The 23737-nt window shown below is 42.4% G+C and overlaps 1 protein-coding gene across 5 annotated transcripts in view; it reads right to left on the reverse strand.

The window, feature by feature from the left end:
• Positions 1 to 35: 35 nt before the first annotated feature.
• LOC130912004 (PDZ domain-containing protein 4-like) overlaps positions 36 to 23737 on the reverse strand; it is a 48693-nt gene continuing 24991 nt past the window's right edge. For 3 of the 5 annotated variants that reach the window (XM_057829714.1, XM_057829711.1, XM_057829712.1), the window contains exons 11-18: positions 20621 to 20804; positions 19902 to 20244; positions 11727 to 12012; positions 8812 to 8882; positions 6733 to 7025; positions 3254 to 3397; positions 1328 to 1440; positions 36 to 1256 (exon numbers count right to left, since the gene is read on the reverse strand). In XM_057829714.1, the coding sequence (XP_057685697.1) occupies positions 1040 to 1256; positions 1328 to 1440; positions 3254 to 3397; positions 6733 to 7025; positions 8812 to 8882; positions 11727 to 12012; positions 19902 to 20244; positions 20621 to 20804 (1651 nt within the window). In that variant the 3' untranslated portion in view covers positions 36 to 1039. The remainder of the gene's footprint in view (positions 1257 to 1327; positions 1441 to 3253; positions 3398 to 6732; positions 7026 to 8811; positions 8883 to 11726; positions 12013 to 19901; positions 20245 to 20620; positions 20805 to 23737) is intronic. The other 2 variants (XM_057829715.1, XM_057829713.1) reach the window with 1 other exon arrangement.

Genomic DNA, 23737 nt, shown 5'->3' on the forward strand with positions numbered 1-23737 from the left:
AGGAGCATCAAAAGTATTAACTCTGCCATTGAGTGTTTCTTTTTCTTTGGCTTTTTTTTTTTTTTTTTTTAAGTAAGCGCAAACATTCAAAGCGGCAGAATTCTAGCATCAACATAAGCGTCCTTGTTAAGTCTAAGCTACTGAGTGCATCAATATCACATTCATTACATTTAAACATTTTTGACAAATAAACAGCACTTTGACATACGTACTACAAATATTGCTACAGGTACTGATGTGCTTGCCTTAGCCTCTAAGTGGCAGCAGTGTCATTATCCCACATAGAGCAGAGAGAATTTACACACTAACTGTGATAAATGATCTTTTTGTAGTGAAACATAATGTAAGTACACTGTTTAGTGCTCAATGAGAAGTTATTTGATACTGTACTATAAGATGGGTTGGTGGGGCATAGCACACTGGTAGAGTAGTCGTCACCAAACTGAAAAGTTATGGGTTATATCACTTTGTGAATGAAAAGACAATATCGAAGCGCTTTGAATGCATTGAAGGTACCGTAGAAAAGTGCTTTGTAAGTGAAAGGTCATTTACATAAAATGATTTTGCCATTTTTTTTTTTTTTTTTTTTTTACATTTTTATGCCAATTCACATGAAATTCAAGCATGAAGATAGTGGTCTGGATTCGCAACAATACCGACTACATTTCCAAATGCTTCGAGTGTGCAGATTTGATTTCACAAACACGAGTTAGCACTTTAACATGGCTCTCACTGAAAAATTCTTGAAAGCATAATCAGTTTGGTAAATCAGGGAGAAGCTAAGACTAAAATGACACTAGTGGGATTGAGAAAATCTGCAAAAAAAATAATATCTGGCATCTTGGTTGAAGCCACATGTGTTGCAGCTGGAACGAAAGTTCAGGGGTTGTAGCTGAAAATGGACTGCATGAAAGAAAAATCAATAATATACTTTTAATGAAGCCCTTATTCTAGTGTCTTTACTCTACTTCTGTGTCCTACACACTGTCAGTGGGAGACAGGGTTAGGGTCAATGGATACAAGATACAAGTGTGGATCTTCATACAGTGGTGACAGAAAGGAGAGGGTTAAAGATTTTCTTTCCATCCGGCGAGTGTGAGCCATGAGCGAGCAGTTCCTGAATTGTGTTCCAGTTGTCAAGAATGCGGCGGTTTCTCTTTTTGCTTATTTTCTTTTGGCTAAGGGACTTGATGCTGTCATTGTGGCCAGGGGCCATAAGCTCGACATTGCCACTTGCTGATGATAAGGCATCCCTGCTGAGCAAAACAAGAATCAAGATGTGGAATTAGGTGCTTAGTGGTCATGCTTTTAATGCACATTTCTCTACCTGTCACCCTTCAGGTAGTCCAAGCGGCTTTGCATCATGAATTCTCTTCTTCGTCTATATTCTCTTGCTCTCAGAAGCTGCTGCTTCCTCTCCTCTTTGCTCCAGTAGCGACCCTGTTGGGTTCACACTTCATTATACCGTAGTCAGTGATAGGGAATAGAAAAGTACATCCATGAAGCTTTTGCCTTTAGCAGGTATTTTACATGAAACATAGTTGCACCCAGAGCTGTGTAGAGTAGCCTAAAATTATACTTATGTAAAGAGTAATGTTCCTTTGAATCTGTCCTTTTCAAATAGGCTGGGTGACTGGGAGAGGGGTTCATTTATACTTTTATTTGCTGTACTTTAATAAATTGTATTTGCACTTCCACTACAATAGATGGCAGTGTCACAGTCAGTTTCAGCGTCCGCGCTGGGACTATTAGCCTTTTTGTGTAGGTTTTTTTTCTTGCACCGAGCATGCGCATGGTGCACATTACTGAACTCCCATGGGGACATGGAAGAAGAAAAGGCTCCTAACTATAAGCTTTTAGTAGCTTCTTAAGGAGACCTGGCTCACACATAATCTGGGCTCAGCACTGCTATGATGTACACTTTGTAAATATGAATGTGTGTGTGAATAAATTAAAGTTGAAAAAACAAGACAGGGAAGGGAAAAAAACGACGTTGAAGACGTCGAGGTAAAAAAAAAAAAAAAAATTGAGATCGAAGTAAAAATAAATGTTTTTACATTGAGGCAAGAAAATTTGTTTTACGTCAAAGCAAAGAAACATCGAAGCAAATAATAATAATAATAATAATAAAAAAACACCTAATTACGTTACTTTTAAAACTGCATTGCACTTTCCAAGGAAACAATGGCAACCATGGAGCTTGTTCACCCGTGGTGTAAGTTAATTGAGTTTTACTTTGAAATTGGCCCAAAATATGATGACGATCAATTCTTGATATTAAACACGTGAGGGATATATCCATGTGAGGGATCTCTCTTGACCGCAAGAACCGTTCCAAGTCCACCTCCATGTCCCTGTTTGACTTCCAAAACTGCTGCTTAATTAGCATTAAGGAGTGGAGATGTTGCAGTGTCCAAAATAACCTGGAGGCACAATTACGCAACATTTTTTTCTTCTGTTATTGTTTGCTTCGATGTTAACTTTCTTTCTTTTTTTTTTTTTTTTTTTACTTCTGTGTAATTTTTTCCCCGGAGGACCAGTTTTTTGTTGTTGTATGTTTTTTTTTTTGCCTCGATAGAAAAAAAAAATCCTCTGTGCAACTTTCAGGGCACTTTTTTTTTTCAACGTCAACTTTTTTTTGTTTGTTTCTTCACTGTCTCTTTTTGTTCTTCTTCCATGTCATTTTAGGGGCTCCGTAGCACACAGAACAAACCCTCAAGAGGCAATGTGTAAAACATATTTAACCTGGATTAACAGGAAAGCAGAATGAGAGCGAGATAATAAAAACCAATAAGACCAAAAAAGTATGATAAAGCGTGCAGTATGTAGTTATTTGCTTCTCTGTGTTTATAGTGGGAGGCAAGGAAAGGCCTCATGCTGTGTCCAAGAAAATTGGCAAGTGACCGCCTCAGTTTTATTTTTTTTCACCGAAAACACAGCGAAAATGATCAACAATCTTAATTTACTTTTTTAGACACAGGACATTGTTCATATAGTCACGACAGAGAAAATAATGAAGAAATATTTTTTTTTGCCTTCTTTCTGGTGGTAGAGCAGAAAATCAGTGAGAAGAACTGCTTTACATTAATATGGCTCAAGTAAAACTAAACAGCAGACCTCCAAATAATTACTGTACTATTTTCAAACGGCACATGAGATTTCCTGATATTTTACTCCAGTACATTTTTAATACACTTTATATAGGAATAAACACTGGATGGGGTTGAGGTGATTTTTTTTTTTACTTACGTACCAGTTTCATCTCGCTGGCAGCGGCATCATCATCAGTGGTTGTGCCACCGCGCTCCTCTCGGATCTGCATGGCTCTTGCCTTGAGAAGGCGGTCCCTGACAGGCCGCTTTGCCACATATCGAGTGCCATCACTGCGGATCTTCACCTAAACAGAAACTTGTGATGTGAATTATGAAATTAACTTTAAAATGAAGCCTCATACAGAGGTTTTGTAGACTTTTGAAGAAAATCAAAACATCCCCCGGTGTAGCCAACAAAGGGTCAATGACAGTTGCGGTACAAATCAGATCCGGGCTTGAGGTGAGGAATAGTATCCGTACCCCTAAAGCCAAGTGACGGGTCGGAGGCTTTGAGGTTGTCATTGATTTTTTAAAAAATTGCTTTACAACCTTTATAGACATCAATTTAATGACTAGGTCTTAATTTTAACGGGGAAGTTCCAAATTTTTTACATTAGGCCTAATCTTCGAGTTAGCGGGGGGTTTTATTAGTTAGTAAAGTTGATTTCAACCAATTCCGTACAGTTTGTCAGTTATTTGTTAAGTTTCAGGGCTCCGGAGTGGCTAAGCTAGTGCGAGTCAATGGTGCCTGCTTAGCATGCCGATAAAAAAACAATATTAACAGAGCTAACATCGTCAAAAAACTTTAAAATGCAGATCGTTGTTTGATATACCCACGCAGCCGAAACAATGTCACACCAAACTGCCGTAATTTATTTCATTCTGCAGGACTATATGTGCTCAGTCTGCTAGTGAGTCCTTTTTGTTCCCACAAAAAAAAAAAAAACACGGTGAAAAAAAAACAATGTAGCCAACACTATTGATTGCATGGGTCATCAGCAGTGTTGTTAATCTTACTGAAAAAAAGTAATTAATTATAGTTACAAATTACTTCTCCCAAAAAGTAATTGCGTTAGTAACTCAATTACCTGAATGTAAGAGTAATTAGTTACTTGGCAAAGTAATTGGTGATAATTACTTCTTTTTTTTTTTCCCTAAAAAAAAAAAAAATAAATAAACATTGGCCACACTATGTGAAGTTTTTTGTGAAGGTTTTTTGTACAATTGGCCCGAGCCCAATTCTTTACCCTAATTTACCCTTTACCCTGAATCAACTGTTAAAAGTTGTTAAAATTGATCCCATTATTGCATTAGTTCCCTTCTCTCTACTTTCGACTTATGAAAGTTTTAAAACTGTTTCATCATTTAAAGATAGATTCAAGTCAAGATTTTGCCGATTTAGAAGTATTTTAGATAAAAAGTTACTTAGGTTCACTAGGAAGGTTCTCTACAACAGGGGTCCCCAACCTTTTTTGCACCACGGACCGGTGCTATTTGGGTCTTTTTTTCACGGACTGGTGTTCTGACAAATTTTGCAACCCAGCAATAATTGCAACGATGCGGTTCTGCGCATGCGCGTAACGTTAAACATAGCCGCAAAATGCGCAAATGCAGCGATTCCAAAGTAAACACTACAAACTTTCTTGAAAGAAAGGAATATTAACTTACGTTTGATCATGGAAGGACTAGTAGAAAAGTTCTCCTCAGATTTATCCTGCCATGTAAGCTTCACACAACAGCTGCACACCGCGCTCACCATTAAGGACTTCGCGTTGTCGTTAAACATTAATTAAGAAGCCCGCTTCACAAAGATACAATGTTGGAAATTGTAGCAAGGTTTTCAACGCTCTTGTCGCGATGTCAGGATATTGACCCACGCTAGCTTAGCTACTCCGGAGCCCTGAAACTAAAAAATAACAAACAAATTGTACAGAATTAGTTGAAATCAAATCCGCATTTACATGCAATAACATTTTTCTGCCACCAGAGGGGCATTTCCTCCCCTGCCCCCCCACTCAATCTCCGCCCGCACACCTGGCCTCCTAGAGCAGTGTTTCCCAACCAGTGTGCGCACTGAAATTATCTCCCAAGAAATTGTGCATCGCAACATTCCGAGAGAAAAGTCATAATATTACGAGAATTAAGTCATACATAGTGATATTATATGAATAAAATCGTAAAATTACGAGAGAAAATCCAGAATTATGAAATTAAGTTATTCTGTAGCCCACAGGTGTCAAACCGATTCCGGAAAGGGCCAAGTGGATGCAGGTTTGCTTTCCAACCAATGAAGAGGACACCTTTTTACCAATTAGATCTTTTACATGTGTAATCAATTAAACTTTGTCAGATGCTGCTTGTTTCAGCATGAAGTTCATTGGTTAAACTCTCTGCGTTGTATCGGTTGGAACAAAATCCAGCACCCACTTGGCCCTTTCTTGAATCGGTTTGACACCTGTGCTGTAGCCCATTTTTGCGTCACGTGAACCAGAAGTTGTTTTATATCAGGGGCTTCAACTTTTAATTGACGTAAGATCTGTGTGAAAACAAAATTGCTTTGGGCGTAATATTTGTAGATTGAAGTCATACGAGAGAGGAAAAAAATCATTAAAGTACGAGAATAAAGTTATCGTATTTATTTGTTAATAAGTTTTGAACTGACTGAACAGACTGATATGAGTTGAGCTTTGTGTTTGTCTTCTCCTGTATTCCTGCCAGGATCTCAGCTCTGTGATTACATATGAAACACATATATGTTTGTAAACAAACATGCCTCAGGTTACTGAGTGAGTAAAAATAAAGAATTAGATTTTAAAATACTTTGTGTTCATTTGATTCCTGTTGATAAAACTTTGATGATTTCAAAGCAAAAAGTGTGCATCAGTTGGGAAACAATGCCCTAGTACAGGAGTGGCCAACGTCGGTCCTCGAGGGGCCCTATCCAACTTGTTTTCCATGTCTCCCTCCTCCAACACACCTGACTCAAATAATCAGGATCGTTATCAGGCTCCTGCAGAGCTTACTGATGAGCTGATCATTTGATGTAGGTGTTTTAAAGGAGGGAGACATGGAAAACAAGCTGGATAAGGGCCATCGAGGACCGGAGTGGCTACCCCTGCCCTAGAGCAAGGTTCACCAAATCAGGACCTCCTGTTTTCCATGTCTCTCTCTTCCAGCACACCTGAATCAAATATTCAGGATCATTATAATGCTTCTGAGAGCTTGCTGATGACATAATCATTTGATTCAGGTGTGTTAGATGAGAGACATGGGAAACACAACAGGATAGGTGGCATCGAGGTCCAGATTTGGTGAACCCTGCCCTAGAGGCCCGGGCCTTGGTGCAGCCGCACCCCGAGCACATCCCGAAAGCTCCGCCCCTGTTCAAAGTATAACCACGAAAAATCTAGTCGTTCTGACTCCAATCATATTCTGATTAGCGCTTGGATGGTTTAGCTCGGCATTTCACAAAATCATTGCTTGTGTTGTGATAATTGCAGCAAACTGTTTGTTTAGCTTGTTTGCTAAAATTAGTATCAAAAAATATTTTACGCCAAATTTAAGGAATACACCAAAGGCTTGCCATGTTTTCTTGCAATTGTACAGTAGGATAAATTACTCATGTCCATTTGTCTCCTACCTTCCATTCCATACGTTGAGCTGTGGCAGTCGCCGACGAGTGTTCCAAGGCTAATGGCAGTGCCAGTCTTAAGCGGGAGGCTGTGTGCTGGTGTTCCAGACCGCATGGAGCGCTACTTATGCTGCGGGGACTGGCTGGCACGCTGCCTGTCGCTCTATCCTCAGCCAATCTCCGATCCAGCGGCTCCAGCATGCCGTCGGATGGCAACGCCATGCAGCTATGATAGCGCTCAAATGGCCTTTGGCGACGCTGCGCCAGGAATGGGCTGGATTCCGCACTTCCTCCTTGCAGCCCTGTGGAGGCAATGCCTTAATGGAAAATGTTCATTTATCGCATACTGGTATTAGGATTCTCCACTTATGAAAATTGTTTAGAGACTATGATTGAATGTGTGTGTGTGCCCACTAGTGTTGTTTTCGTCAACAATGACTTTAACCAAAAAATTTCGTCAACGAAAATTTTTTTTCATGACGATGACGAGACGATAACGAGCTAAAGTGTTTTGGGAGACTAAAACATAATGCCAGTTTTCACCTAATAAGACGAGAACGAGAAGTAAATGCGCAATAATTTCCGTCACATATTCACAATGTGTGATATTTATGTGTACTTAGCCTGCATCGTAGCAGTGTCTGGTTGTATCACTTATGTGATATGCTGTGCCTCCCGCCCCGACTCACCATTGTGTCCTGTCCAGTTTCCAAGCTTGGACACACGGTAAGATTTGTTATCTTATCTTGGCCAGAGAGAATATGATGCTGCTTTAGCCTTTAAAGGTCTGTGCTAAGTGATCATCACATATTAATATAACTCGTAGCGTTAGTTTATCATTCGCATAAGCATTAGGCTAATGCTAACTGTGAGGGTCCTCTTAAACACTCGGACAATCTTTTTTTTTTTTTTTTTTTTTTTTTTACATTCAGTTCTTGGTGTTCAGGTAAATATAATCAATGTTCATTCGAAATAGTTGGAAACCTCCATCCATCCATCTTCAGAACAGTTTATCCTTACAGGGGCCGCAGGGGTGTTGGTGCCTACCTGAGCTAACAATGGGCAAGAGGCAGGGTACACGCTGAACTGGTTGCCAACCTGCGGCGGGGCATAGTTGGAAAACTTAATTTATTTATTTTGGGAGTATTTTTTTTTTTTTAATTTACAGACAAAAACATTTTGGTAAATGTCGACTAAAACTAGATGAAATTAGTCTTGGGTTTTCGTCAACAAAAACTAGACGAAGACAAACACATTTTGAGATGACTAATAAAGTATTATCGTACAAGCCTTAAGACTAAGACGAAAATTAGAAAGGTTGCCAAAAACAGCACTAGTGCCGACTCATGTGTGGTCTCAGCGGTGACAAAAAATAAATGTAAATAAACGAATGTTAAATTATTTTAAATGTATTTATTTAATAAAAATATATAAAGGTTTTTATGAAACGTTTTGAATATAAATTATTTCTTTAAATTTAATTCTCAGTAATATTAACATTATGTAATGCATATTACACATAGAATAGAAAATAAAGGGGGAAAAGAGTTAATAAAAACAAACATTCACCCATATCAGTGTCAAGCTTCATGCCAGACTTTAGTTCAATAGTACTATGTATCTATTTTTCAAAATAAGGCAAAGCTTTTATGTTTATAATTGGTTTTAACAGTGAGTTCTGGATTTAATTTAAGGCCATGGCCTTTGAGTTTAGATAAGACTAATTTTAAATGTGGTTCACACATACCCACAATTATGCCAATTTTTTTGCATTTTTCCTCACTTACAATGAATGTCGGCTCAATTTCTCTGATGTCCCTGGAAGTTTACCCTTAGCAATCATCTGGTGGTGTGTGGTGTGCTAAGAGTGTTTGTCCTTGATAATCTGTTGGGCCTGTTGAGACTTTTAGTAAGTCAACAAAACAAAACAAACTGAAAGACACTTTACCATACAAGCTAATCGCATGGTTTCTTTTACACTATATTTTCTACAACTACTGCTTATTTTTTTTCCCTGGTAGTCTGAATACTCCAGGACACCATGCTACTTCTTTCAGGTCTTCGACAGTTTAGATGTGAGTGCATTACCTGTCCTTGTGCCATGTGTGCCTTCGGCCATGCCTCTTCTAGATGGCGACTCCACCTCTCTGGACAGTAGTCTAAGGACAAAAATTTGTATATTTTTTTGACAATGCAAGGGCATTTAGGTGGTTATACTGCATCTGAAAACTTGAAAAAAAATGCAAGTGAGGTGGGGTCAATCTCAGCTGACTTTGGGCAAAAGGTACCAGCAGATGACAGGGCACAATTAAAATGTAGTATTTTTTAGGGAATTTTTCAAAATGATTTGATAAAATTCATTTTTTATCATTTTGTTTACAATAGCTGCAATTTTTGTGGAATAAACTCGTAAAAATCGTTAAACACTTGTTTGGCATCAATAGGAATAACGACTAAGTAAATCTCATGAGGCGCACTAGTTTTAAAATGCTTTTCTTGTTATTAAAAAAAATAAATAAATAAAAAAAAGGAAAATTCATTAAAATTGACAGACCTCTATCAAGCATATGCGTGCACATATAGATGCCAGGTGGTGTTCAGGCACTGTCCCTTGCCCTCTTAACCGAGCAAGTGCCCTTGTCAAGTTTATTAATTCATGATCATTATTGTTAGTAATGCATCTTCCCTCCCGAGCGCCGCAGCCAGAATCACTGTGAGAGCGCCTTCTGTCCTCCAAACATGCAAACACACACCCTCCTGTGAACGTGCAGCGTGGGCACGAAGGCCGCACATTTAATTGAAACAGAAGCAATATGAACAATTAATAGCTGCCAATCATGCATTCTCCTCACCCCTGCTAGCCGCTCACCATTATTCCAATTAATAGATGTAACGTGGCGACCAGCACACAACCAGTGTCGTTAGGAAATATACAGTGGGGCAAATAAGTATTTAGTCAACCACCAATTGTGCCAGTTCTCCTACTTGAAAAGATTAGAGAGGCCTGTAATTGTCAACATGGGTAAACCTGAACCATGAGAGACAGAATGTGGGAAAAAAAACCTGAAAATCACATTGTTTGATTTTTAAAGAATTTATTTCCAAATTAGAGTGGAAAATAAGTATTTGGTCACCTACAAACAAGCAAGATTTCTGACTGTCAAAGAGGTCTAACTTCTTCTAACGAGGTCTAACGAGGCTCCACTCGTTACCTGTATTAATGGCACCTGTTTTAACTAATTATCGGTATAAAAGACACCTGTCCAAAATCTCAGTCAGTCACACTCCAAACTCCACTATGGCCAAGACCAAAGAGCTGTCGAAGAACACCAGAGACAAATTTGTAGACCTGCACCAGGCTGGGAAGACTGAATCTGCAATAGGTAAAGCGCTTGGTGTAAAGAAATCAACTGTGGGAGCAATTATTAGAAAATGGAAGACATACAAGACCACTGATAATCTCCCTCGATCTGGGGCTCCATGCAAGATCTCACCCCAGGGCGTCAAAATGATAACAAGAAAGGTGAGCAAAAATCCCAGAACCACACGGGGGGAACTAGTGAATGACCTACAGAGAGCTGAGACCACAGTAACAAAGGCTACTATCAGTAACACAATGTGCCGCCAGGGACTCAAATCCTGCACTGCCAGACGTGTGTCCCCCTGGTGAAGAAAGTACACGCCCAGGCCTGTCTGCGGTTCGCTAGAGAGCATTTGGATGATCCAGAAAAGGACTGGGAGAATGTGTTATGGTCAGATGAAACCAAAATAGAACTTTTTGGTACAAACACAGGTTCTCGTGTTTGGAGGCGAAAGAATACTGAATTGCATCTGAAGAACACCATATCCACTGCGAAGCATGGGGGTGCAAACATCATGCTTTGGGGGTTGTTTTTCTGCAAAGAGACCAGGACGACTGATCTGTGTAAAGGAAAGAATGAATGGGGCAATGTATGGAGAGATTTTGAGTGAAAATCTCCTTCCATCAGCAAGGGCATTGAAGATGAGACGTGGCTGGCTCTTTTAGCATGACAATGATCCCAAACACACAGCCAGGGCAACAAAGGAGTGGCTTCGAAAGAAGCATTTCAAGGTCCTGGAGTGGCCTAGCCAGTCTCCAGATCTCAACCCCATAGAAAATCTGTGGAGCTAGTTGAAAGTCTGTGTTGCCCAACGACAGCCCCAAAACATCACTGCTCTAGAGGAGATCTGCATGGAGGAATGGGCCAAAATACCAGCAACAGTGTGTAAAAAGCTTATGAAGAGTTACAGAAAACGTTTGGTCTCCGTTATTGCCAACAAATGGTACATAACAAAGTATTGAGATGAACTTTTGGTATTGACCAAATACTTATTTTTCACCATGCTTTGCAAATATTTTTTTTTTTTAAATCAAACAATGTGATTTTCTGTTTTTTTCCCCCACATTCTGTCTCTCATGGTTGAGGTTTACCCATGTTGACAATTACGGGCCTCTCTAATATGTTCGAGTGGGAGAACTTGCACAATTAGTGGTTGACTAAATACTTACGTATTTGTCCCACTGTAGATAAAATTATATATTATAGCTCAATATTTAATGTATGTTTTTTTGTTTTGTTTTTAATTTGTTTTATCACTCGCAGCAATCATGGAAGGAAAAAGGAAAAAAATAAGAAAATTAAAGTGTTTTTGTTGACCCCTGCTGGTTTGGAATAGGTTGCAATTTATTTAAATATATGAATAAATATGTAATAACACAATACAGCTGCAATATTTTTTCTTTCTATTATAAATTCACATTGTTCTAACAAGGTAGCCGGGCTGGCTGTTACATTCATTGCAAAAGGCTTTTTTTCCTCTCAGTAACTGCCACTCAAATTGTTTGTGCACGCCACTGATTTTGAGGCCAAGCTATTTGTTGTGATGTACCCAACATTGCTTGTTTTTAATGTCTTTTTTATATGTGTTCTTTTGGTTGATTTATGGGTGGGTAAATTGTTGATTGAATGTAGTTTTCAGACCTGAACTTGGAGGGCGAAGTGTTGACCAAGTCTCCATTCTGACTGCCACATCCGAGGTTCGAGTGGCGCCTCCCCCAGTGATGGGGTGGAGATGCAGGTGTCTCGTCTTCAGGGAGAGGCGGAATCCACACGGTGCTGACCATCGGTGTGCTGCGGCAGCTCTCGCCGCTGCCATAAGCGCTGGTGCTGTCTTTGCCGTTGTTGGAATGCTCCGGAAGTTCATTGATGGCTGCCAACTCGTTGCGGTGGGGATCGTCATTGCTGATGTCGTTGTTGTCACACACACCTGTTCGTGAACATTTTGGAATGAGTCATGCAAAAACAAATAAATGTTAAATGCAGTGTAAGTATGCAAAAATTCTAGGGTCATTTAATATGACGATATAAGTCAAGCTAAAGCTAAAAAGTGGTTTAAACATAAAATATACAAGTACTGTACATTTAAAAATTGTAATAAACATCAAACAATCTTTAAATATGCATAGTACATTAGAAGTTTTATTTGTTTAGCAGTTGATGAGGAACATACAGGGTGCCATTTGTAAAGCAGAATTTTTGTCAAAACATGTTCATAAACATATGCATATGGAAAAGACTCATCTGCAGATGTGGCCTGATTACCATGTTTTACGTCACCGTGACAGATGATTGACAGAAAGAGCCATTGGAATGATATTTTTAAAATGAAATTACAACTCCAGTGCAGAGAAACAAAAATAATTTTAAATAAATTACAGGACAAAGGTTGGTTTGCGTGACCAATGTTAAAATAGTTTGTCATCGTTAACCAAATCTGTTTCATGATGGTAGCTATAGGTTACTAGGGAGGGCCGTCACTGAAATTTTTACTTAGGGACCCATAAGGGCTTGCTCTGATCAAACTCTTAAACCCTGGATATCCTAACAGACTCCTTCACAAACAGAAACACTATCAAATAATAAATGAGAAAGAAAAAGTCTACTCAGTTTTTTACTATGTTTGAAGAATTATTTTTTTACCCTGACCCTTCATTATAATGTAAAATGCTTGTTTATAGTAGTAAATGGACTTATAGTTAAGAAAAAAAAACCTTGTTATAATGACATCATGAAATAATATTTTCACTGACTACAATTTTAATAGTTCCTATAACATGATGTCATCAGTGTTTAATTGATGAGGATAACATAATAAAGTTAATGAAGATAAAGATTAAATGCTATACTGTACTCGTACAAATTAGTAGATATGGCAAGAATGGTGTGAGATTCTATGATATTATGTTATTTATGCAGTATTAAATATAAAGTGATTTAAAAACAAACAAACAAACAAAAATCCTTCTAAAAATTAGTTACAGTCGATAGACTACATTAACATTTCCCCACCCGACTCACTTAGGCACAAATAGTCTCATAATACGCATACAACTACTCTTTTAATCATCTTACTGATATGTATTAATTTCAACATAAATAGGTGAAGTGCTGATTTTCACAAAATCAAAAGAATAAACATTCATGGTCTGCTTAAAATAGTATCCCCAAAACATTTTTGTGCCGTTTATCTTTACATGTTAATGTTTAATAGAAATACAGTATAATTTTGTTTTTATGAATGTTAAAGCACATTTCGTGATATAGCTAAGAAACTCAATGGGTTAAAACACTTCTCACAGCAAGTTCTCATGACAATATCAGACAGAAACTACAGTTGACAGTTCAGCAATAATCCGGTCTGACAAGTACGATGTTAATTCCAGAGGTGTCTGTTCTTTTTTGTTCTATTGTGCAATCATTGTTATTAATGGAAACTTATTTATAATCCATCCATCCATCCATCCATCCATCCATCCATCCATCCATCCATCCATCCATCCATCCATCCATCCATCCATCCATCCATCCATCCATCCATCACTTATCTACTGCTAAATCTGGGGTTGGGTCATGGGGGCGGCAGTTTTTGCAGAGAAAGAGAGCCCAAACACCCTCTGGAGGAAACTCATTTCGGCCACTTGTATTCGGGATCCTGTTCTTTCGGTCACAACCCACAACCCGTGACCATACTGTAGGTGAGGGCTCGAACAAAGATCGACTGGTAAATCGAATATCACCACAACGGACCAGTACAGAGTCCGCATCATTGCAGACGTTGCACCAATCCGCATGTCGATATCTCCGCCCCAAGATACTTAAACTCCTCTACTTGGGGCAGGATTTCATCCCTGACCTGGAGAGGACACGCCACCCTTTTCTGATGGAGGACCATGGTCTCGGATTTGGACATGCTAATCTTGATCCCAACCACTTCACACTCCACTGCAAATCGCTCCAGTGAGAGATAGAGATCAAGGATTGATGAAGCCAACAGCATCACATCATCTGCAAAAAACAGAGATTCAAAGCTGAGGCCACCAAACTGGACCCCCTCAACACCTCGGCTGTACCTAGAACACAAAATCAATTACAAAAGGCAACCTTGGCGGAGTCCAACCCTCACTGGGAATGAATCCAACTTACAGCCAGCAATAGAGATCTAACTGACATAGTCGTACAGAAACCAAACAGCCCTTACCAGGGCCTGAAGCACAACCCACAGGACTCCCCGTGGGACACGGTTGGGAGCCTTCTTTACATCCACAAAACACATGTAGACCAGTTGGGCGAACTCCCATGATCCCTCGAGGATACTGCCGAGGGTGTTGAGCTGGTCCATTGATCCACGGCCGGGATGAAAACCACACTACTCCTACTGAATCCGAGATTCAATCTCCCAACAGATCCTCCTCTCTAGCACCCCTGAATAGACTTTACCTGGGAGGCTAAGGAGTGTGATCCCTCCATAATTGGAACACACGCTGCGGTCTGCCAAATCAGAGGCAATAGCCCCGATGTCCATGCGATGTTGTAGAGACGTTTCAGCCACGACAGCCCCACATCATATAGAGCCTTTAGGAACACCAGGCAGATCTCATTAACCCCTGCCATCGAGGAGCTTTCCAACCACCTCAGTGACTTCGACCCCAGATACAGTGGGGCAAATAAGTATTTAGTCAACCACCAATTGTGCAAGTTCTCCTACTTGAAAAGATTAGAGAGGCCTGTAATTGTCAACATCGGTAAACCTCAACCATATGAGACAGAATGCGGGAAAAAACAACAGAAAATCACATTGTTTGATTTTTAAAGAATTTATTTCCAAATTAATGATAACAAGAACGGTGAGCAAAAATCTCAGAACCACACGAGGGGACCTAGGGAATGACCTACAGAGAGCTGAGACCACAGTAACAAAGGCTACTATCAGTAATACAATGCGCCGCCAGGGACCGAAATCCTGCACTGCCAGACCTGTCCCCCTGCTAAAGAAAGTACACGCCCAGGCCCGTCTGCGGTTCGCTAGAGAGCATTTGGATGATCCAGAAGAGGACTGGGAGAATGTGTTATGGTCAGATGGAACCAAAATAGAACTTTTTGGCAGAAAGACAGGTTCTCGTGTTTGGAGGAGAATGAATACTGAATTGCATCCGAAGAACACCATACCCCCCCCCATGAGTCATCACCTTATCGTGGTGGAGGGGTTTGCGTGTCTCAGTGATCCTAGGAGCTATGTTGTCTGGGGCTTCAAGCCCCTGGTAGGGTCACCCATGGCAAACAGGTCCTAGGTGAGAGGCCAGACAAAGTATGGCTCAAAAAGACCCCTTATGATGAGCAACATTAATGAACCCCAGTTTCCCTTGCCCGGACGCGGGTTACCGGGGCCCCCCTCTGGAGCCAGGCCTGGAGGTGGGGCTCGAAGGCAAGCGTCTGGTGGCCGGGCCTGTTCCCATGGGGCCCGGCCTGGTTCAGCCCGAAAAGGCAACGTGGGTTCCCCTTCCCATGGGCTCACCACCTGTGGGAGGGGCCAAAGGGGTCAGGTGCGATGGGAGTTGGGCGGCAGCCAAAGGCGGGGGCCTTGGCGGTCCGACCTCCAGCTGCAGAAGCTAACTCTTGGGACATGGAATGTCACCTCTCTGGCAGGGAAGGAGCCTGAGCTGGTATGTGAGGCAGAGAAGTTCCGACTAGATATAGTCGGACTCTCCTCCACACACAGCTTGGGTTCTGGTACCAATCCTCTCGAGAGGGGTTGGACTCTCTTCCACTCTGGAGTTGCCCATGGTGAGAGGCACCGGGCAGGTGTGGGCATACTTATTGCCCCCCGGCTTGGCGCCTGTACGTTGGGGTTTACCCCGGTAGACGAGAGGGTAGCCTCCCTCCGCCTTCGGGTGGGGGGACGGGTTCTAACTGTTGTTTGCGCTTATGCACCGAACAGCAGTTCAGAATACCCACCCTTTTTGGAGTCCTTGGAGGGTGTGCTAGAGAGCGCCCCCTCTGGGGACTCCCTCGTTCTACTGGGGGACTTCAACGTTCACGTGGGCAATGACAGTGAGACCTGGAGGGGCGTGATTGGGAGGAACGGCCCCCCCGATCAGAACCCGAGTGGTGTTCTGTTATTGGACTTCTGTGCTCGTCACGGTTTGTCTATAACGAACACCATGTTCAAACATAGGGGTGTCCATATATGCACTTGGCACCAGGACACCCTAGGCCGCAGTTCGATGATCGACTTCGCAATCGTGTCATCGGACTTGCGGCCGCATGTTTTGGACACTCGGGTGAAGAGAGGGGCGGAGCTGTCAACTGATCACCACCTGGTGGTGTGTTGGCTCTGATGGCAGGGGAAGATGCTGGCCAGACCTGGCAGGCCCAAACGTATTGTGAGGGTCTGCTGGGAACGTCTGGCAGAATCCCCTGTCAGAAAGAGTTTCAACACCCACCTCCGGCAGAACTTCTCCCTTGTCCCGGGGGAGGTGGGGGACATTGAGTCCGAGTGGGCCATGTTCCGCACCTCCATTGTTGAGGCGGCCGATCAGAGCTGTGGCCGTAAGGTGGTTGGTGCCTGTCGTGGCGGCAATCCCCGAACCCGCTGGTGGACACCAGCGGTAAGGGATGCCGTCAAGCTGAAGAAGGAGGCCTATCGGGCCTTTTTGGCCTGTGGGACTCCGGAGGCAGCTGACAGGTACCGGCTGGCCAAGCGGACTGCGGCCTCGGCAGTCGCCGAGGCAAAAACTCGGACATGGGAGGAGTTCGATGAGGCCATGGAAAACGACTTCCGGACGGCTTCGAGGAAATTCTGGTCCACCATCCGGCGTCTGAGGAGAGGAAAGCAGTGCACTATTAACACTGTGTATAGTGAAGATGGTGTACTGCTAACCTCGACTCGGGACGTCGTGAGTCGGTGGGGAGAATACTTCGAAGCCCTCCTCAATTCCACCGACACGCCTTCCTTTGAGGAAGCAGTCTGGGGACTCTGAGGTGGGCTCTTCGATCTCTGGGGTTGAAGTCACTGAGGCGGTTGGCAAGCTCCTCGGTGGCAAGGCCCCGGGGGTGGATGAGATCCGCCCGGAGTTCCTAAAGGCTCTGGATGTTGTAGGGCTGTCATGGCTGACACGCCTCTACAACATCGCATGGACATCGGGGACAGTGCCTCTGGATTGGCAGACCGGGGTGGTGGTCCCCCTTTTTAAAAAGGGGGACCGGAGGGTGTGTTCCAATTATAGAGGAATCACACTCCTCAGCCTCACCGGTAAAGTCTATTCAGGGGTGCTGGAGAGGAGGGTCCGTCGGGAAGTCGAATCTCGGATTCAGGAGGAGCAGTGTGGTTTTCGTCCCGGCCGTGGAACAGTGGACCAGCTCTACACCCTCGGCAGGGTCCTCGAGGGTGCATGGGAGTTCGCCCAACCAGTCTACATGTGTTTTGTGGATTTGGAGAAAGCGTTCGACCGTGTGCCTAGGGGAATCCTGTGGAGGGTGCTCCGGGAGTACGGGGTACCGAGCCCCTTGGTAAGGGCTGTTCGGTCCCTGTACGACCGGTGTCAGAGTCTGGTCCGCATTGCCGGCAGTAAGTCGAATTCATTCCCAGTGAGGGTTGGACTCCGCCAAGGCTGCCCTTTGTCACCGATTTTGTTCATAATTTTTATGGACAGAATTTCTAGGCGCAGCCGAAGCGTTGAGGGGGTCCGGTTTGGTGACATCAGCATTGAATCTCTGCTTTTTGCAGATGATTTAGTTCTGTTGGTTTCGTCAAGCCGTGACCTCCAACTCTCACTGGAGCGGTTCGCAGCTGAGTGTGAAGCGGTTGGGATGAAGATCAGCACCTCCAAATCTGAGACCATGGTCCTCAGTCGGAAAAGGGTGGAGTGCCCTCTCTGGGTCGGGGATGAGATCCTGCCCCAAGTGGAGGAGTTCAAGTATCTTGGGGTCTTGTTCACGAGTGACGGTAGGAGGGAGCGGGAGATCGACAGGCAAATCGGTGCGGCGTCTGCAGTAATGCGGACTCTGCACCGGTCCGTAGTGGTGAAGAAGGAGCTGAGCCGAAAGGCAAAGCTCTCGATTTACCAGTCGATCTACGTTCCTACCCTCACCTATGGTCACGAGCTTTGGGTCATGACCGAAAGAACAAGATCCCGGATACAAGCGGCCGAAATGAGTTTCCTCCGCAGGGTGTCCGGGCTCTCCCTTAGAGATAGGGTGAGAAGCTCGGTCATCCGGGAGGGACTCGGCGTCGAGCCGCTACTCCTCCGCGTAGAGAGGAGCCAGCTGAGGTGGCTCGGGCATCTGGTTCGGATGCTTCCCGGACGCCTCCCTGGAGAGGTGTTCCGGGCATGTCCCACCGGCGGGAGGCCCCGGGGACGACCCAGGACACGCTGGAGAGACTATGTCTCTCGGCTGGCCTGGGAACGCCTTGGGATCCCGCCGGAGGAGCTGGTTGAAGTGGCTGGGGAGAGGGAAGTCTGGGCTTCCCTGTTAAAGCTGCTGCCCCCGCGACCCGACCCCGGAACAAGCGGAAGATAATGGATGGATGGATGGAACACCATACCCACTGTGAACTATGGGGGTGGAAACATCATGCTATGGGGCTGTTTTTCTGCAAAGGGACCAGCACGACTGATCTGTGTAAAGGAAAGAATGAATTGGGCAATGTATCGAGAGATTTTGAGTGAAAATCTCCTTCCGTCAGCAAGGGCATTGAAGATGAGACATGGCTGGCTCTTTCAGTATGACAATGATCCCAAACACACAGCCAAAGCAACAAAGGAGTGGCTTTTTACGAAGCATTTCAAGGTCCTGGAGTGGCCTAGCCAGTCTCCAGATCTCAACCCCATAGAAAATCTGTGGAGGGAGTTGAAAGTCCATGTTGCCCAACGACAGCCCCAAAACATCACTGCTCTAGAGGAGATCTGCATGGAGGAATGGGCCAAAATACCAGCAACAGTGTGTAAAAAGCTTGTGTAGAGTTACAGAAAACGTTTGGCCTCCGTTATTGCAAACAAAGGGTACATAACAAAGTATTGAGATAAACATTTGGTATTGACCAAATACTTATTTTCCACCATATTTGCAAATAAATTCTTTAAAAATCAAACAATGTAATTTTCGGAGGGTTTTTTCCACATTCTGTCTCTCATGGTTGAGGTATGCCCATGTTGACAATTACAGGCCTCTCTAATATTTTCAAGTGGGAGAACTTGTACAATTAGTGGTTGACTAAATAGTTATTTGCCCCACTGTATAGGAGAGGCTGACTTGGCATCCCCAGACTCTGCTTCCTCAAGGGAAGGCGTGTCGGTGGAATTGAGAAAATCTTCTCCACAATACTGTACACAGTGATGAAAAAGTGATTGCACATTAACCCCTTTATGGTTTCCTTTTACTATTACGACGTGCCAGCTGCATCTGTAAAGAGAGTATGTTTGATCAGCTATTCGATTGTTAACCCGAAAAACGCCATGCGGCACTGCTCGATAAATCCATCCAGCATACTTTTTTTTTTTTTTTTTTTTAATCTTGGGAAAGCGGTGATTTTGATGTTTCTAATGTGTTGATTTAACAAACCTTGGCCCCAACAACCCAGCACAAGTCGTATGCCGGGCCATGCTGCTAGTTTGGTATTGAAGTACAAGCAATACAAGGCTTGTCGGTAATTTTAAGATTGCAAATTTAAATGTACCACTGTTTCTTTACTACTACTCGCAGTCCACTGTAAATATGTGCGTGGGTGTGTGCGTGTTTTTGGCGGTGTGCGCACTTTTCTGTTTGTGTATGTATGTGCGTGTGCATCTACTTGCGCATTAGCCGACACTACACAGTTACCTGGTTCTGCAGTCTCTTCTTCCATCATCCACGCTTTTAGATATCTCTCCCTGAGCTGCTGCATTTTCTGCGCACGCAGGATGTTGCGCCACTTGAACTCCAAGTGTCGCAGTTCCTCCTCAATGAGAGCCATCTCTCGTTCACTCATGCTCAAATTGCAGTTCAAGTCCATCGCAGATGGTGGAACCTTCTCTTTTTCGTTCTCCACCTCTCCATCTCTGGTCCTTGGTCGTGTCTCACAATGGTACCTGATCTCCAGGAGCTCTTGGTACCGCTGGCATTCGTCCTCCGTTAGTCCTGCCATGGTTGCTATCAGGTTCACTGGACTCTTGTAGAGCTGGAGCTGAGATTCAAATATTTATGTATCTTTCATTGAGGCACCGCAAAAAAAAAGAAAGGAACTTCCCCAAAATATTTCCACAAAAATGAGAGTGCTCTATATTCCAAATATTTGTCTTTTAATGACTTTAAAAAAACATAATACTACTAATAATATGGAGCGTACACAATTTTTTGTCCGTCTGGATCAGTGTTGATGTACATTCTAATTACTCCACCAGATACAGGATTTCTCAGCCCATGATCTAGAAGCTATGATGAGTTAAAGTTGTCATTTTCATTCGGATATTAGTATACGATGAAGTATCTTTTTTTTTTTTTTTTTTTGCCACAATGGTCTATAGTCATACCTCTGATCTCTTTTAATCACAATTGCTTACCTTCTGGTGGACATGATTTTGTGTTGACTGTTCCTCAGTGCCATCAAGTGCAGTGAAAGAGTTGGTGGTGAGTTGGAGTTCTTGCTGGTGTGGAGATTGAGGAGGGGTGTCTTCTCGGGGATGAACGGGACTCGGGGACATCTTGGGGCTGGAGCCAACCACAGGACTGGGTCGTGGACTGAGCCTGTGCCAGAAAATAAGTCATAAATTGGCTTAGTGCCAATTTGAGAAAACACTGCATAATCGAAAGGTAAAGTGGTTGAAACCCTGAGTGACCCTTAATTGCGTACCGCACGAATGCTATCTTTAGACCGTGATGTTGCATCATAAAGCGGAAGTGGGACATTATAGACACGCCCTTGCAAACAAACCATTATATTTCTGCTAATTTTCTTGTAGAAACGACTCTAGACATTACTTCATACTTCATACGTTTCCCGAAACCAAAAACTCGGAAAAAATGTGAAGAATGGATCAACTTGCGCGGAAGTTTAATGCCTGCAAGGTGAACCCATTCACATTTCATATGCAGTAAACATTTTGTTGGGTTGGCATGGTCCTTTAAAGGACAAAGAGGTAAGCCATTTTGATTTTTTAAACTTATTTTTTAGCGGGGCGTTTGCCGTGCTGCTTCAGTCTGACAATGAATGACCTGAAAATAAGTACAATGGTATCTGACTGCCACTGTTACCTTTTCTGTTGTAAAAAACAACTTAAGTAATGTGGGAGTGTAAATAAATTATAGAATTAAGATTTGTTATGAATGAAAAAATTAAGTGTTCATTGGCTGCCAACGCGTAGCATTTGCGATAGCTACACAAAAATAGCAATGTAAATTGCCCAAAAGAACAGTCAGAGACGTAAGACAACCAGAGGATATAATATATAAGATAGATAGGGCATATGGTGGTTAGGGATGGATTGTTGAAACAGGAGAATGTCATTGTCAGTGGCGTAAGAAAAAGGTGTCCAAAAAAAAGCTAAGGCTAAGCTTAGGTCGGCTCGTTTCATTTTTCCATCTTTTTCAGCCCTCGACACTCAAGCCATCTCTTTAACTGAACATTTGTATGTTGTTCCACATCTTTACCAGTAAATTTGGCTCCAGGGACATCGTTTTCGGACAGAATTGGTAGGTTTAGCTATGTAAACATCTCCTTCATACACTATTTCCATTCATTTACTATTGGGGACAAACGGGAGCTTGTCCCCCCCCCTTAGCAAAAGTTGCTAACGTCATGAATATTAATGAGCGGAAGTGGCGTGTAGCGTGCGGTACGCCATTGGAAGCACACATCTCAGGATTGAAGAATGTAAGTTATTGATCTTCCCTCCACTTTTCCCTCACCTACCACCCCTCCGCCACACACACATACACACACGCACATACGTGGTGTCCACAGGTAACAACTATGATAACTATAATAACTATAAATAACTAAATAACTATAATAACTACTATGAGAGCACAACTATGTTCTTAGGTAATTTGATTACGTATGTATTTTTTGGTGCTGTTTGTTTTCTTCCTCATCTGTCTGCTTCATTACTCTCTGTCCCCCCAAAACCCCTTCCTGTCTGCTGCTTTCTCCTAATAAATAAAACAAAATGAGCAACCACAATGGGAGTATATCAAAATCCCGTATGGCATTTAAAAACTGTTCAGTCTGGGATGTTCCCGATCCGTTAATGTGATCAGATATCGGGCTGACTGGGCCATTTTTCAGAGGATTCGAATCGGGTGATAATGTTCGGGTTTTTAATTAAACAATTTTAAAGGGCTAAAACATAGCAAAATAATTCAGAAATACAATAGCATTACCAAAAGATACAAAAGTATATGTTTAATGCGCCGTAACACTTCCGGAAAAAGCAGAAGACGAAGTACTGTAAACATTACAGTACTGTAACATGTTTGGACCATTTATTCAAATAAAAAAATATGTACTGTATGTATATACTTTTTTCGGTATCAGATCGGGACTCGGAATCAGCAGATTCTCAGAATCAGGTGACTCGGACGCAAAAATGCGACCAGGACATCCCTAGTTTAGTCTATAAGTATGCTCAGATTCACATTCTACGTGTCTAAGCAGCTGAAAAGGACAGGTAAAAAAATACCATAACTATAATAATAATGAATCTTATATATAAATATTATTTTATTTATTAAATATAAATACACTTTTGCTTCTTTTGCCAGTTCCTAGGTCAAGACTTAAACAGTGGGGTGATCGATCTTTTGCAGTTGTGCCCCAAGGTTGTAGAACAGCTTGCTCCCTGACATCCGCGTCATCACTAATCTAGGCCTTTTTAAATCTAAGTTAAAGACCCACCTTTTTATACTAGATTTTTCTCCTGACTAGAGTAGCCTAGTTTTTATGGTTTTACTGTGTCCGGATGTTATCAGTTTTATTTTTATTTGTTGTAATGAAATTTAGAGTGATTAATTCTTTTTTTTCCCCCCTCAATTATATTGTGTAGTAATTTCCTGCATTCTATTTATCATGTACTTTTTTTTTTCTTTGTTGTGCAGCTCTTTGAGGATCTTGCAGGTTTTTGTAAAGGGCTAAAGAGATAAATTTGATTTGACTTGCTTGTGAATTTGTTGCTCACCTTATCCAGCTCTCCAAAATGTATACAACTGTGTGGTTTGGGAGTGTGCAGCGAGTAAGAAACAGACATTTACAAGGAACATTCCACATGCATAATTACATACATTCATAATTACACATAAAGCAGCACCGTGGGAAATTAAAGATGGCTCTTTTTGAATGACAAATTGTGTCTAGTTATGAACGTGTATGACAAAGCTCCTTACAGTATTCACCAGACAATTGCACGAGTCACTATGATCCGAGTTACAAGTAAGTCCCGAGTCTTACCTGTTGTGGGCAAGTCAAGTCGGGTCACGAGGTTATGTCGAGTCGAGTCGAGTCTCGAAGTCATGTCAAGTCGAGCCGAATCACAAGGTTGTAAAGACGAGTTGTGTCAAGTCAAAGGTTGTAATGATGAGTCATGTCAAGGCGAAAGTTTGTCAAGACGAGTCAAGTCCAGTCAGAGGTTAGTCAAAGCCTTCACCATTGTTCCCAGCCCACCCACAAAGCACTTAGATTTATC

This window comes from Corythoichthys intestinalis, chromosome 2 (genome assembly GCF_030265065.1).
Source record: "Corythoichthys intestinalis isolate RoL2023-P3 chromosome 2, ASM3026506v1, whole genome shotgun sequence".
Classification (NCBI taxonomy): Eukaryota; Metazoa; Chordata; class Actinopteri; order Syngnathiformes; family Syngnathidae; genus Corythoichthys; species Corythoichthys intestinalis.